This window comes from Eumetopias jubatus, unplaced genomic scaffold (assembly GCF_037043125.1).
Source record: "Eumetopias jubatus isolate StellerSeaLion01/CBP00866 unplaced genomic scaffold, mEumJub1_p1.0 scaffold_8, whole genome shotgun sequence".
Lineage (NCBI taxonomy): Eukaryota > Metazoa > Chordata > Mammalia > Carnivora > Otariidae > Eumetopias > Eumetopias jubatus.
In genome coordinates, this window is record NW_028274814.1 from 136,155,813 (window position 1) to 136,168,238 (window position 12,426).

The following is a 12,426-nucleotide window of genomic DNA, read 5'->3' on the forward strand; positions in this document are numbered from 1 at the left end:
CTCGCCGGAGAGCCTGCTTCTCCCCCTCCCTCTGCCTGCCGCTCTGCCTACTTGTGCTCTCTCTCTCTGTGTCAAATAAATAAATAAAATATTTTTAAAAATAAATAAATAAATAATAAAACAGGGCAGGCCTCACAGAGTTTTGAAGAAAACATATTGGTCTTACTTTTTAGATATATATATATGTGTATGTGTGTATATATGTATTTATTTATTTATTTTTAAAGATTTATTTATTTGGGGCGCCTGGGTGGCTCAGTGGGTTAAGTGTCCGACTCTTGATTTTGGCTCAGGTCATGATCTCAGGGTCGTGAGATCAAGCCCCATGTTGGGCTCCATGCTGAGTGTGGAGCCTGCTTAAGATTCTTTCTCACCTTCTCCCTCTGCCCCTCCCCACTCGCGTGCTCTCTCTCTCTTTCTCACAAAAAAAGATTTATTTGAGAGTGAGAGCACACGAGCGGGGGGCGGGGCGGAAAGAGAGAATCCTCAAGCAGACTTCCTGCTGAGCAAGGAGCTGGATGTGGGGCTCAATCCCAGGACCCCAAGATCACAACCTGAGCCAAAATCAAGAGTCGGCCACTTAACTGACTCAGCCACCCAGGAGCCCCTATAAAAAAGGTAGACTCTAGTTAAGGCATTTAAGAAGGCAAAGCAGGATGAGTGAGAACAATGGCATTTTGTGGAAAAAGGACTGACTACACATTTCTTGATTACCTACCACGGGCCAGGAACTGCTGGGCACTGGAGGAACGCCAGGGAATAAGGACACTTAAGCAGAGGATGTCAGGACCCACATTCCGTTGGTCAAAATTCTTTTGCTTTTGCTTTTCCTTTTCATGATGTAATCCTTAAGTTGACTCAAGACTGCTCCCTGTCCCCCCTGGAGGGCTGAGAGCTGCTGCTGAGAGACTCTGGTGGGGAGGGAAGGAGAAGTTCCACTGCAGGGGCAAGCAGACGTGGAATTTCTAAACAATAAAACCTTCAGGAGGAACTCTCCAGCTAGGAATAATGGGGGCTCAGTTGGCTGAGCATCCAGCTCTTGGCTTGGGCTCAGATCATGATCTCAGGGTTGTGAGATGGAGCGCTACACTGCATCGGGCTCCACACTCAGTGGGGAGCCTGCTTGAGGATCCTCCCTCTCCCCGCCCCTCCCCCCACATGCATGCAAGTGCGCGCGTGTTCTCTAATAAATAAATAAATCTTAAAAAAATAAAATATGTACAAGAACAAAATCTTGTTCTGTATTTAGTTACCTTAGTTTCCTTTCAGTAAAACAAACGAGACACCTGGACTCCAGAGGGCGCATGGGCCTCCGTGGCATGTGAGCTTCAACCTCAAAAGGCCTTTTAGGCTAATTAGTTGTAATAATAACAATATTCTAATTGTCATCTGTACTGTTGGAAGGTACAAAGGCCACCTTTTCTCTGTTAGTCAGGAGAGTGTTGGGATTATTTTATTTCTTCTGTCCTTACGGATAATGACAAACCGATCAATGGTGCAGGCAGATTCCTTATCTTAAGAAACCACCTCTCCGTGGAGTTGCTCACAGCCCAATGAGCTAATGGGGCACAGTCATTCCCAGAACCAAGGTGTGCTGCCCTACGAGGGAGACCAGACACATGAATGTGGTAGGGACCTGGAGTGCCCATAGGATGGATGTGGTCTCTCTGAGGAGAGGCCCTCGAGCAGGACAGAGGTAGCCACGTGGCAACGAGGGGAGACAGTGCAAGCAAAACAAAGCAAACAGAGGAAAGAACCAAAGGACCAGTGTGGCCGCAGTGTGGTGCAGGTCTAAGAAACTGAAAAGCAAAACGCCACTTTGAGGTGTGTTCTTAGCAAACATTTAGGGTGATATGCACAAAAAATGAAATGCAACCACAGGTTGCAAATCATACAAAACCCAGCCATGCCAGAGTCCTTTGCATATTAAGGAAACAAGTTTTTTGCCTATATACGAATTGCAAGCGTTTATCACTTGTCTTTAAAGCATTTCTTCAGAACTGAAATGCTATATTTGTAATAGATTCATTAATCTCTTCTTCTCATGAGGCTTGAATATGCATAGAAGGGCTTCCCCATTCCAGGATGACAGAAAAGCTTCACCCATGTTTCTTCTAGTAACCTCACATTTTCATGATATATATTTAGATCTTTGATCTAACTGAATTTAGGTTGATGTAAAGAGTAAAGAAGGAATTCTGCTTTATTTTATTTTTTCCAAAATGCTAGACACTTGTCCCAACTCCATTCACTATTCCCCAGGATGCAAAATGTTCCCATCCTGGTTTGCTGATAGGTCAACTCCTAAGACCAGTAATATTAAAAACAGGCATCCTAAAATCTGCTGTTTGATGGAATCTCAGACATTCCTACCCTTATACCTAGAATTCAGTACAAATGAAGTGACTTTTCCTTCCAGCATGCTCCCTCACCCCACTACTCTCACAGAGACCAGAATGATCACTTTCCTAGGACTGTCTTCTCAATAAATACCAGTCACTCCCCAACCTTCCAGCAAAACCCTTGCCAGAAAGTTTCTCAAGTAAGAATCTTAGTTATAAAGTTGGTTGGGTGTTTGGTCCTTCCTATTACACGAAGTTCCCAAAAGTAGTTCCAGGCCCAATTTATACTAGCCCACACCTCCGGCACCACACCCCAGGGGTTCCCTGCACACTTGTCAAACGGTGCTGTTAATTTACATGACCTTTCTGGCTGACAAAAAATGTTCAATCTTGGGGCGCCTGGGTGGCTCAGGCAGTTAAGTGACTGCCTTCAGCTCAGGTCATGGTCCCAGGGTCCTGGGATCGAGCCCCGCATTGGGCTCCCTGCTCAGTGGGGAGTCTGCTTCTCCCCCTCCCTCTGCCTGCTGCTCACCCTGCTTGTGCTCTCTCTCTCTGTCAAATAAATAAATAAAACCTTTAAAAAAAATTTAAAAAAAATCAATCCTAAAAACAAAAAAATGTTGAGGTCTAATCCTTATATCACATAAGCGACTTTTTAAAATGCAAGCAATTGGGGCGCCTGGGTGGCTCAGTCGTTAAGCGTCTGCCTTCGGCTCTGGTCATGGTCCCAGGTCCTGGGATCGAGCCCCGCGTCGGGCTCCCTGCTCTGCGGGGAGCCTGCTTCTCCCTCTCCCACTCCCCGCTTGTGTTCCCTCTCTTGCTGTGTCTCTCTCTCAAATAAATAAAAAATCTTAAAAAAAATAAAAAAAATAAAATAAAATAAAATAGAATCCAAGCAACTTATATATTTACAATAAATATAATCCTGGGGCATGTGCTTGGCTCAGTCGGTTAAGCGTTCAACTCTTGGTTTTGGCTCAGGTCATGATCTCAGGGTCCTGGGATCAAGCCCTGCATCTGGCTCTGCTTGAGATTCTCTCTCCCCTTCTCCCTCTACTCCTCCTGCTCATGCTCTCTCTCTCTCTCAAATAATAAATAAAAATCTTTTAACTAACTAAATAAATAAATAAAGTCCTATAATAAAATCACCGAATGCAAATCATTAGATATCAACTATTTAGGGGATCATTTTTATTTATTTATTTTTAAGATTTTATTTATTCATTTGAGACAGAGAGATACAGAGAGAGAGAGAGAGAGAGAGAGCACAAGCAGGGGGAGCAGCAGAGGGAGAGGGAGAAGCAGGCTCCCCGCTGAGCAAGGAGCCCGATGCGGGGCTCGATCCCAGGACCCTGGGATCATGACCTGAGCCAAAGGCAGACGCTTAACCAACTGAGACACCCAGGCGTCCCTACAGGATCACTTTTAAAATTGAAATCCTGCTTTCTGAGTATGGAAGTCACATATATTCATTACAAAAGTTCACTCACTTCACAACTATATCAAGTTTGAAGGTAAAAGTAATTCATTCAGTAATTTCATTCTCCAGTTAACAATTTGATATGTACCTTCCAGAATGTTTTTTTTTTAATATAAACAGGAATTTTCTGTGTCTTACATAGGAATCATTCTTATGTCTTATATGTATTTTTTTTAAGATTTTATTTATTTGAGAGAGAGAGCGAGCTGGAGGAGAGGCAGAGGGACAGGGAGAAGCAGACTCCGCGCTGAGCAGGGAGCCCGATGTGGGGCTTGATCCCAGGACCCTGAGATCATGACCTGAGCCAAAGGCAGACGCTTAACCAACTGAGCAACCCAGGCGCCCCACCAGATGTTTTCTGTGTGTATATGTTTTTGTTCCAGTTTTTTATAAAAATGAGATCATATTCCCTGTTCAGTAATATTTTTTCCCTACTATATAATCTATAAGGGGCATGTTTCCTTTTAAATACAAGGATCTTATTTTCTTTCTTAGACTTATTTATTTATTTTAGAGAGAGAAAGAACATGAGTGGGAAGGGCAGAGGGAGAGGGAGAGAGATTCTTAAGCAGATTCCACACCGAACATGGAGCCCAACATGGGGCTCGATCTCACAACCCTGAGATCATGACCTAAGCTGCAATCAAGAGTCAGATGCTCAGGTGCCTGGGTGGCTCAGTGGGTTAGGCGACTGCCTTCGGCTCAGGTCATGATCCTGGAGTCCCAGGATTGAGTCCCACATCGGGCTCTCTGCTCAGCGGGGAGTCTGCTTCTCCCTCTCCCGCTCTCCCCTCTTGTGCTCTCTCTCTCAAATAAATAAATAAAATCTTAAAAAAAAAAAAAAAAGAGTCAACTGACTCTTTTTAACGCTCAACTGACTGCACCACCCAGGAGCCTGAAGGATCTTACTTTCTAATAGTTTCGTAGTGTGCCACTGAACGAAAGGAGAGCATTACAGGACAGTTCTGAAGACTACCTTCATTATTAGATGGAGTGGTTTCCACATTCCTTGGTGACAAAGAAGATGCTTCTGGTTGTGCTGATGCCCATCCTGTGCCGCTCACCTGCAGCAAGGTGAAAAAAGTCATCAGTAAGCAAAGCAAGAAAAGTCACAAAAAAGTTCAAAGCAGGGGAAAAGCTAATAATTTAATAGTCACCTTCTAAGTACCTGGATTAACGGGAACAAAAGATAATATTAAAACATGCCTATTTTTTTTTAAGATTTATGTATTTATTTTAGAGAGAGAGAGAAAGAGTGCACATGCAGAGGGAGGGGCAGAGGGGGAGAGACAGACAGACAGGCCTCAAGCAGCCTCCCTGCTGAGTGCAGAGCCTAATGCAGGGCTCAGTCTCCCGACACATGAGATCGTGACCCGAGCCGAAATTAAGAGTCGGACACTTAATTGACTGAATCACCCAGGTGCCCCAGGAGCACACTTATCTTGATGAGCACTGGGTATTGTACAGAGTTGTTGAATCTTTATATTGTATACCTGAAACTAATAGAACACTGTGTGTTAATTATACTTCAATTACGGTCACCAAATCATTAATAAATCAGGTAGTGCCTACCAGGCTTTTCTCCAGTAAAATTACCATTTTCCCCTTCCCATCCCCTAGTCTTGGGAAGTGAGTCACCAAGTTTGGTTGCCCTCAAGGGGAGGGGGTGAAGCTCCACCTCCTGAAGGGCAGTTATCTCTATATATACATGACTGAATTTCTCTCTAAGGAAGATCGTCCCTTCTCTTCATTTATTTATTCAATCATCTATTTATATTAGTGTAGACTTGTGGATATTTATTTTATTCTTTGGATTATAATCCAAATGGTCATTATTTTGCTGTTGACATTGTTCCAGCTCTGCCTCGCTAAAACAACCTGAGTTCACGTTAATGCTAATTCTAACACTCGTCCACATCAAACTGTTTCTCTCTCTCTCCTCCTTTTAGCCTGTTGTTTGTATTCCGAATACTTCCCAGCTACTACCTGTGGATATTCTATACCTTGTTCCTTATCAAACAAGATGTGCAGACTGTGACAGAATACCTCATCTTTTCTTTTTTCTGTTCCCTTCTTTGTTGATAACTACTTCTAATAAGTACTATGTAAATGAACATGTGTGTGCACATTATAATAACAAAAAAAAATCAAGGGACAGCAATTTCATGTCTGTACTTGAAAATTGGTTAAAGAATGGGTTGTACAGCAGTTAAGCAAACGTGCCCCCTCCCCAGTGGGACTGGGAGGAGGGAGGGCAGTGAACAGACACCTGAGGCTCTAAGCCAGGGGTCTGCACACATTTCCCTAAAGGACCACTCAGGAAATATTTTAGGCTGTGGAGGGCTTATGTTTCCCAGTCTTAGTGATTTTGGGATGATTACTGTTGCTCCTATCAGACCACAATAATGAAGACAATGGTTCTGGCCACTTTTACTGGAGGCTCACTCGGTGCCAGCTCCTAATTCCTTGCATCAGTACTGACTTCATTCTTTTATTTAAGTAGGGAGCCCAACGCAGGGATTGAACTCACAGCCCTGAGACCAAGACCTGAGCTGAGATCAAGACTCAGATACTTAACTGACCGAGCCGCTCAGGCGCCCCCTGACTTCATTCTTACAATAGCCTTGAGATACCTTCTATGTACACAGCTAAACTGGGACAATGAGATTCAAACCCCTATTAAAATTTAGGTTTAGGGGCACCTGGCTGGCTCAGTCAGTTAAGCGTCCGACTCTTGATTTTGGCTCAGGTCACGATCCGAGTGGTGTGGGACTGAGCCCTGCATCCAGCTCCACGCTCAGTGGGGAGTCTGCTTGAGGTTCTCTCTCTCCCTCTGCCCCCCACCTCTGCTGGCATGCTCTTAATTAAATATTAAAAAAAAAAAAAGTCTTCATTCTTTGTCAGTTCCAGAGTTCTCAGATAAACTGTGGCACACTACGAATAATAACTTCTCAGCCTCCCTGGCAGCTAGGTATCTATGTACAACTAAATTCTGGCTACTAGGATGTGAGCACAAGTGATGTGCACTACCTCTACATTTTTTTTTAGTAAAAGGATGGGGCACTTGCTTTCCTAGATGCTTGTCCCCTTTCCATTGTGGTGAAAGGTCATGAGCTGGAGCAGACACTTTGGACCATGAGATGGAAGCCGACATGTGGAGAAGAGCTAAATAAATCCCTCCCTCGTTCAACCCTGGATGTTAAAGCCAACTTCAGAACCGCCGATGGAAATTCATTTCTATCTTGATTAAGAGACTGTATTTCAGGGTTGTTTGTTACAGAAGCTTAGCCTGTCTCCTAAGTGAAACATTTAAATATACGCCCTTTAGGAATGTAAGAGTAAGCATACTTTAAAATTGTATAAAGCATAATACATACCTCAGGAGAAGCATGAGAGGCAAAAAAATCTTCCTCTTTCGGTGGAGGGGTCAAAGGTGGAACCACACAGCTATCCAGCCAGAGCTAGAACAAAAACATAAAGCTCTGCTTAGCCCTTCACCTGGCTTTAACAGGTTTTATTTAATAGTCTCACTCCCTTTCTAGAGATCTGTTTGCTAAAGATCGGTTCTTTCCACTATTATACAGTCAGTAACAGGCCTATGCAGGGCCCCTGAGCACATTTTAGTAATGTATCAATCCAGTCACTTTTGCGTCCAAACCTTAAGGATGTCAAGTACCAGATTCACAAGCTGTTTCTGAAAAGGAAAGATCAAGGACTTAATTTCTAAGAGCAGGTTCCAAAGTACGCTCAATCCTCATTAACAGTGGTCTCCATATTTGCAAATCCACCTACTTGCCACAATTTACTCGTGACCCCCAAATCAGTACTTGAGACACGTCTGCGGTCCTTCACAGACGTGTGCAGATCAGCAAAGAATTTGAGCCACCCAAGGTACACGTTCCCAGCTGAGATCGAACAAGGTGATGCTCTGCCTTCTCACATTAGCTCTCACACTGTAAACAAGTGTCCTTTTCGCGGCCTATTTAGTGCCACATTTTTCACATTTTTGTGCTTTGTTGGTGTTTTCACTGTTTAAAAGGGGCCGTAAGCCTAGTGCTGAAGTCCTACCTAGGGCTCCTAAGCACACAGAGGCTGTGATGTGCCTTGTAGAAAAAATACAGTGTTAGGTAAGCTTCATTCAGGTATGAGTCATATATAGTGCTGTGGGCAGTGAGTTCAATGTCAATGAGTCAATAATTATATATTAATAATATATTAAATTGGGGCGCCTGGGTGGCTCAGTCGTTAAGCATCTGCCTTCGGCTCGGGTCGTGGTCTCAGGGTCCTGGGATCGAGCCCCACATCGGGCTCCCTGCTCTGCGGGGAGCCTGCTTCTCCCTCTCCCACTCCCCCTGCTTGTGTTCCCTCTCTCGCTGTGTCTCCCTCTGTCAAATAAATAAATAAAATCTTAAAAAAAAGTAACATATTAAACTGTGTCTGTTATCTATTAAATATTATCGTATCAATATGCTATTAAGTATTATATACTTAATCATATAATATATTCAATAAGGTGTCCTTAAGCAGAAGCACATGTAAAATAAGGTTATGTATTGCTGTGTTGATGGAAATGTCGTGACCAGAAGCTCGTAGGAACCTAGCCCTCTATTTCCCCTAGGAGTGACGCTTCAGCATTTCCAAATTCAGGGCTTACAGCAACCTCACAGAGCGTAACTTCCACGAACAATGAGAAGCAGCTACAGGTTGTTTCCTTGCAAGAGAATCCTGTTAGAAGGTTTTACTGTCCGAAATGGTTCAAACCACTTTTTCTACTGAAACAAATGTTCATCTGTTCATCTGAAGGAGACAATCCAACCCGCCAGTGCCTTACGTCAGTGCCGTGCTTCCGTGTTGCCTGGGAGGCCAGCGACCTGATTCTCTCCCGATAGAGCTGAGCAGCACGACTGTTGTACTTGGCCTTGGTGTCATTGGTGGCACAGCCGTGTTGATGGAAAAAAGAAGACTACAGAGGAAAACACACGAATTAATAGCAATACTGCATTAAATCTAACACGACCGAAAACACTGCTTCATGTTGTGAAGGAAAATACTATTATATCAATATGCTAGAAATATGCTAGAAAATACTAATGAAAACAAAATTAAACTACACTATTTTACAAAAATAATTTAAACCACACAATTTAGGGATGCCTGGTGGCTCAGTTGTTAAGCGTCTGCCTTCAGCTCAGGTCATGATCCCAGGGTCCTGGGATCGAGCCCCGCATAAGGCTCCCTGCTCAGCAGGAAGCCTGCTTCTCCCTCTCCCACTCCCCCTGCTTGTGTTCCCTCTCTCGCTGTGTCTCTCTCTGTCAAATAAATAAATAAAATCTTTAAAAAAAAATAAAACAAAATAAAACCACACAATTCAATATAAACCTCTTCTTGTAAAAGGAATGCCTTCCACACATGCAACATTAGTATTTCGGTAAAACTGGGCATGAGACTAGCGTTACAAAATAAAATTGCTGGCCCTTCATTCCTCCATTAAAGCACCTCTGTCATTCCGGTTTATTTTGTTACTTTAGGGGACACTTTCCACTCTGGACTACTTTTAGTTCATGAGAAATTCATTTCAATTGGAATTCCACTAATTGGAATTGGTTATTCCAATTAGTGGAGCTATGCTGACCCTCACCTTGCCCAAAACTATCTCTTCATGAACAGAGACTGCAGCATAAGCAAGGCAGTAAAACAAATGCTTAAACAATTAGAGGAAACTGTTCAAGCACCTCTTAAGGGTCCATATACACAGACATCAATTACAGAACTCATATTTTAATTCAGCTAGGTGTTCTAAAAACCTGTATGAGCAACCCAATTTGATTAATCAGATATACTGAAATTTGTAAATGAAGTTTTACACATTTGAGGATCCTTATTTAGGTTTGTAAGAGGGGTTAAGGAAATCTGCTCTTGCAAAACTAAGCTAATTGGACACTTAAAAAGTTATTTTTTTACCCAGAAATTACTAAGTTAAGGATGGGGATCTCATTTGTCTTGTTCATCACTATATCCCCACACCTAGCCCAGAGCTCTGTGTGGACAGGGTATTTCACAGATTTGAGGATAAACAAGTCACCAGGGCCATCCACTGCCAACCCCTTCCAGCCTTTGCTATCAGATAGGGCCCCCCCTCAAGCTCATACATGCACACACCGAGCTTCTTTCCTAGCCTAACACACACTTATTCAAGAAGGGAAACAGCACATCTGAGATGAACTTACTGCGTTAGCATTTCCTCCAATCTGCATGCATCGCAGCTGAAACCAAGACCAGTTAGAGTCCAGCTCTGTAGATCTAAATGGAAAGAATATTCGCAAACGTTAACACATCTCTCCCCCAGAATCAAGTCACTACACTTTGGAAGACAAGAGTTCCGTGATTTTCCGGATCCTGAAGACTTCTAGGTTCGTGTTAACAGCGACATGGGACGCTGGGCCTGCAGCTCCAGCCCCCCTCGTCCTTCCTAGTGGCCAAGTGTCCAGTGGGCCGGCTGCCTGCAACCCTCCACACCTGACCACAGGTGGGTCAGGCCAGGCCAGCAGCACCTTGTGCTGCCCGGACTCCAGCCAGCTTCTCTTCTAGGGCGCAGGGACATGACAAGCTCCCTGGGGCTGCCAGAACCACTCTGACTCCTGGCCTCGCATCCTCAGTGGCTTCCGATCTAAACATCGGTAACGTGTCTCTGCTTGAATTTTTCACATCAGCTATCCATTTGCCCAGCGTGACCCCTAACGGGAGCCTTCGGGATGCTCACAGCCTTATCATCGGGTGGAAGGGACCTACCCAACGTCACCACCATCAGGGAGGGGAGAAAACTCAGGATTTAGTAGTCTTAAAGGGAAAACTCCAAGTGTCTTCTCCCCGACCACACCTTATGCCCTATTTATCTGTAATCTGAGACCAGATCAGGGCAAGGGAAAGGCAATAACTGTATTTCTCAACAATGAAAGTTCTCCGAGTGATCACTGTAAAGCAAGAAATGACAGTACAACTGCGTTAGAAGTCTTTATATCAAATCCATAGTATAAGCAAAAAGCAAGGCTGTCCCGTATTCAACAACAGCTTGTCCCACACTAACTGTAAAAGAGTGTGGACATTTTTTTTTTAAGATTTTATTTATTTATTTGACAGAGAGAGAGAGAGAACAAGCAGGGGGAATGGCAGGCAGAGGCAGAGGGAGAACCAGGCTCCCCGCAGAGCAGGGGGAGCCTGATGTGGGACTCGATCCCAGGACCCTGGGATCATAACCTGAGCCGAAGGCAGTTGCTTAACCAACTGAGCCACCCAGGCGCCCAGAATGTGGACATTTTTTAATGGGTATAGGTAGAGTACCCTGTACAAAATAGGAAGGTAGAAAGAGGTTTCGGATTCACGAAAGTTCTCCTTTTATGCTGCGCCTCCGAGTACTAATTTCTATGCTTCTTTGTATTGCTTAACCTTTGTAAATGTTACAATGTTATTTTGAAGCCAATAGCTACCTTAAGGTTAATAATAATACTAATACATATTATTATCACACATCCATAGGACACATCCACTTCACAGCAATACATAAAAAGTAAAATTTAATCCACCCTTCACAAGCAACAGATTTCCCAAAGACAAGAATAAAATCTTGAAGAACTTGAGGACCAAGCAATGTGACTAAACTATATACCCTGTTCTGAAATCCTTTTTCTGATATATCTTGCTCAGTCCCGTTTCCATGGCTCTCCCTCAGTCCAAGTCAGACACCAGCCCCATCCCACTCTGTCATAGGGTGGCAGTTACCAGCACAGTCTCTGGAGACCGACTGAGAGAGAACAAATCTTACCTCTGCCATGACTCGCTGTATGACTTTGGAGAACTTACTGAACTTCTCTGTGCCTACTTTCCTCATGTGCAAAGCAGTGATCATTATAATATGATCTATTTCATTCTTGTAGGAATCAAATGAGCTAATATCTAGAAAGTGCCTGGCTCACGGGAAATCCCATATGGCTAAAATTCTCCGCATCACGATCACCATGACCATGTTAACCCCATCACACTGTGTCAGAAGCAGCAAGCTCCAGAGGACAGGGATGTCCCGTATTTTTTTTTGCCACACTCCTACCACAAGCATGTAACGGGTATCTGAATTTGGGCTGCCTTAATTATGTCCTAAAATTGGGGCTGCAAGTCCTCAGGTTGGCTATTCAGCCTTAAAACTTTTGGTCTTAAACAATCTTTAAAAAAAAAAAAAATAAAGCCAAATATTTCTCTACATTCTCCTTAGAAATGAATATTACAACTAACTGTTCCTGACCTGGCCTTCCAGGGATTCTCTCTCATTACATTGGACTTGCAAAAGAAAAGGTTTTGATGCTAGTGGACTGTGACAAGTCAGTCTTAAGAGGAAGCTTCATTACTCATGAGTGCCCGATACGAGGAGGTGACTTACTGCAGGTTATTTCTTACCTTTAATTTAGACTAAGACATGTGTGAAAGGTAATAAATAGTCTGTGACAATGCTAAGAAAAACGTAAGGCAGAGGAAGTAAGAAAAGTTGAAGAATTAGTGCCCTTTTAACGAAGTAGCTCTAGTTAACCAACGTGGTAAATGAGAAAACAGGTTTCT

At 43.5% G+C, this 12,426-nt stretch overlaps 1 protein-coding gene across 1 annotated transcript in view; it reads right to left on the reverse strand.

The window, feature by feature from the left end:
- Window positions 1-12,426, reverse strand: part of ARFGAP3 (ARF GTPase activating protein 3) — a 48,422-nt gene that overhangs the window by 25,837 nt on the left and 10,159 nt on the right. The window contains exons 3-6 of the mRNA XM_028115335.2: window positions 10,050-10,122; window positions 8,654-8,785; window positions 7,200-7,283; window positions 4,799-4,886 (exon numbers count right to left, since the gene is read on the reverse strand). Coding sequence (XP_027971136.1) covers window positions 4,799-4,886; window positions 7,200-7,283; window positions 8,654-8,785; window positions 10,050-10,122 — 377 coding nt within the window. The remainder of the gene's footprint in view (window positions 1-4,798; window positions 4,887-7,199; window positions 7,284-8,653; window positions 8,786-10,049; window positions 10,123-12,426) is intronic.